Source organism: Nasonia vitripennis, chromosome 1 (genome assembly GCF_009193385.2).
Source record: "Nasonia vitripennis strain AsymCx chromosome 1, Nvit_psr_1.1, whole genome shotgun sequence".
NCBI classification, from domain to species: domain Eukaryota; kingdom Metazoa; phylum Arthropoda; class Insecta; order Hymenoptera; family Pteromalidae; genus Nasonia; species Nasonia vitripennis.
Genome location: NC_045757.1, coordinates 14975479 through 14979077, shown reverse-complemented (window position 1 = coordinate 14979077; position 3599 = coordinate 14975479). Strand labels below are relative to the sequence as shown.

The window sequence follows — 3599 nt, the reverse complement described above, 5'->3', positions numbered from 1 at the left end:
GAGGCGGGCTGCTCGAGGCACGAAAAATGTCCTCGCCCGGCAATTAAAGAAAATCTCGTCCCGTACCTGCGCCGGATTTTCGAATAGCCGCTCTCCCTTCCCTCATCCCCTGCGACGCTATACCTGGCTCCCTTTTAATACCGGCCCTTCGAGCGCTGATCCTCAGTCTCGCTTCGAAATCCACTGCGAAAGTAACGCGTTTTCTGTGCGAAGTACATCTCCAAGTTTCTCAAAATGTCAGCGACGCTGTTGTTGACGTTGTTCCTATTCTCGAGTTCCTCGGCTCTCAACCTCGGCTCGATCCTGGGTATACCCGAGCTGAGATCCGCCGCGACGGAGGCTCCGGCCCTTCCGGAAATCGTGGAGGTCGTCCGCTGGAGGCAGCCGGTCTGCGTGATGCCGGAGAGCAAGCAGGTGCCGTCGTGCGCCTTCTTCATAAGCAAGCACCAGAGCGAGTACGAGCGGACGAGCGACAATGCTCTGGATACCAAGCTCGACGCCCTGCCGAAGAAGACGCTCAACGCCGGGGAGGTGCGCAGCAAGATCAGCATCGACGAGATCGAGCCCTCCAGCGTTCTCCAGTCGAGCGAGGAGATCCTCGAGAGAGTCGACGCGCAGTCGACGCCAGCTCTCGAGGACGCCGTCAACGGGAGGCGCAGCCAGCGGAGCTTCTTCGAAGGCGGCAGAGCCAATAACCAGCTCGACACCACCAAGCCTCCTCCGATCTTCGTGACCAAGGTGCTCAACTCCCCGACGACGGCGACGCTGGTGGCGCGGAACTGCTGGCCCGACATCGGCGTGCCCCTGTGCGAGGACAAAGTCGCGAAGATGCTGAACGCCTTGCCGAAAGAGCTCTCGACAGACGACTCGTCGACGATGCTTTCCTTCAAGCTGCCGCTGCCTTCTCTCAACCAGACGCAGCCTACTGTCAAAATGCCCAAGTTTCCTTTCACCTTGATGAAGACGCTGCACGATCTGTTTTTCCATGGTTCGGTCAACGCCACCGGAGACGCCGCGCACTTCGGAAGCAACCTCACGTCGACGGCGGAACCATCCGCTTTTGGCTCTGTCCACAAGCTACTTCACGGACCTAGGATCAACGAGTTTGTGACCGACCTCAGTGCTATCGAGAAGAAAGTCGGCGTGGAAATGATGACTCCGTTCGACATCATCAACGCCATGATGGAGGACGCCAGGAAGGCCAAGGAGGAGAAGGAGTTGGCTAAATCGGCCGCTATTCATGATATGATCGAGAAGAAGCACGAGGTTCTGCAGAGCATCGTCGAGAAGAAGGAGGCAGCGGTGCAGAGCCTCGTCGACAAGAGCCAGCAAGTGCTCGATACGATCTCGAACGCGGCCGCCGGGAAGAAGGCCTTCGTCCAGGGAGTCCTCGACAAGAAGCACGAAGCCGTCCAGGGCGTCTTCGACAAGAAGCACGAGGTCGTCCAGGGCGTTCTCGACAAGAAGCAGGCCGCGCTGCAGGCCATCGCCGACAAGAAAAATCAGCTGGTTGATGTTCACATATATCAACAAAGCGTTATCGAGAGCATCGCCGACAAGAAGAATCAGCTGGTCGATATGAAACAGAGCGTTATCGAAAGCATCGACGACAAGAAGAAACAGCTGGTCGATGTGAAGCAGAGCGTCATCGACGGCATCGCCGACAAGAAGGATCAGCTGGTCGATGTAAAGCAGGACGTCATCGCGAGCATCGCCGAGAGCCTCAGCCAGAAGAAGGACTCGGTGGTGCAGGCGATCGCCGACAAGCAGGCCGCCATCAAGGGCATAGTCGAGAAGACCCAGAGCGTCATGCAGGAGCTCATCGACAAGAAGGTCGCCCTGGAGATGGACATCGCGAGCCGGGGACAGAGTCTGGTGCAGAACATCGCCGACAAGAAGGTCCAGCTCATCCAGGGCATCGCCGAGAAGAAGCAGAGCATGATCCAGCACCTGGCCGACAAGAAGACCGACGCGATCAAGGCCTTCTCGGACAAAACCCAGGAGATCATCGGCACGGTGAGCGTGATGAAGCCGATGCTGATCAGCTCGATCCAGCAGAACCTCGGAATCGCTCCTAAAGAGACGCCGTTCGACGATTCTGATTTCGAGACGACGGCGGCGACGATCACCACCACTGCGGCCAAGGACGACGAGATCATCTTCCAGGAGGAGTCGACCGACGTGGAGGAGGTCCCGCTGGTCGACGAGAGATCGGCGGCCAACGTCTCCATCGTCGCCGAGAGCGAGTCCGCCACCACCACCACCGAGAAGTTCTACGAGGTCATCAACAACGGACTAGAGGGCGCTTCCGGAAGATCAGCGGCCGAGATTCGGGACATTAAGAAGAAGTACATCGCGTCGAAGTTGAACCATCTGAAAAATTTGATCAAGGTATCCGCAAAACCCGGGATCCAAGTCTTCCTGGACGATAACATCGCGGAGAACAACGTAAGTTAGCTTTTTTTAACATGATCTAAAATTCGAAGTACGACGACATTGCGTAAAAAGCAGCTTGCTCCTGTTCAAACCATTAACGTCGCAATCGTTTCATTACAGATCGCCCCTAAACCGAACCAATTCTTGACCCACCTCTTCTCCGGCGTTCTTTTCAATCATCGTAAACCCGCGAGTAACGACAGCATCGCCAGCATCAGCAGTATTACTCAAACAGCGCCAATAGTCACTGAATCCGCTGACCCAGTTACCTCGAAGCAAGAGGCGCCGGAAGTGACGTCAGCTCTGCCGGACAAAATTACGAGTGCGCAGCACGACTCCCTCGAGGAGGACGAGTTCGTCGGCGAGTTGCCTCTGAATTCCAGCTCAGCGCGGCCGCCGATGCAGAGCCTCTCCCTGCCAGCCTTCGTCGAGGAGAACGAAAAAGAGCCCGATGCCGATCAGCTGGAGGTGGTGGACGACTACTTTGTCTCCGGCTCGACGATGTCGAAGGAACCGCCGGCCGAGGTGTCTTTCTCTCCGAGCAGCACCACCGAAGACGACGACGACGAGCCCATAATTATCGATTACAAACCTACGACTACTGCGAGCCCGAAAACAAAGCCCATTGTCCCGAATGCCGATTCGAACGAGCGTCCGGCCGTTCTGACGGGTTTCGCGAAGCCCGATGGAAACGGGGATGGTTTTGTCATTGTCGGAGATCTGCAGTTTGTCGATAACAAGCCGAATTGCACGCAAGGAGTGCCCGAAGATGCCGAACAAGAGACTCTGCAGGAGACGTAGATCTGTTTTACTAGTGATTTTACCGCGATGGTTTAATTTTTATACTATTTTTCTCAGCTTTAATAGTTTGCTATTTTTTTCCGTGATGAATGTGATAGTAATTATACTTGCAAACGTCGAATTCGCCTCACAGGAGCATTTCTTTGTACGCTTTTTAAGGAAATCCTGTAGACTAGACTAGATTCATTTTAAGATTAATTAATTTTTTACACTCTTTGATACTTGTAAGGAAATACTTTTGATTACCTTGTTAAGTCAAGTGCTCTATATGAAAAACGTAAAAAAATCATGTACAAACAACATAAGGATATATTTTTAAGTGATATAATATAATACAAGCAAATTTAATGAAAAATGTAATC

The 3599-nt window shown here is 53.8% G+C and overlaps 1 protein-coding gene across 1 annotated transcript; it reads left to right on the top strand.

Moving 5' to 3' along the window:
- On the top strand, positions 1-3304 carry LOC107982198. The gene is made up of 2 exons (XM_016990032.3): positions 1-2448; positions 2557-3304. Exons 1-2 carry the CDS (start codon positions 235-237, stop codon positions 3235-3237), a joined length of 2895 nt encoding a protein of 964 aa, XP_016845521.1. The 5' UTR covers positions 1-234; the 3' UTR covers positions 3238-3304.
- The last annotated feature ends 295 nt before the right edge of the window (positions 3305-3599 follow it).

Coding starts and splice junctions, on each gene's coding strand:
- LOC107982198 (XM_016990032.3), top strand. CDS start 235: ATGTCAGCGACGCTGTTGTTGACGTTGTTCCTATTCTCGAGTTCCTCG. Junction 2,449..2,556: donor ATAACATCGCGGAGAACAAC/GTAAGTTAGCTT, acceptor GTTTCATTACAG/ATCGCCCCTAAACCGAACCA.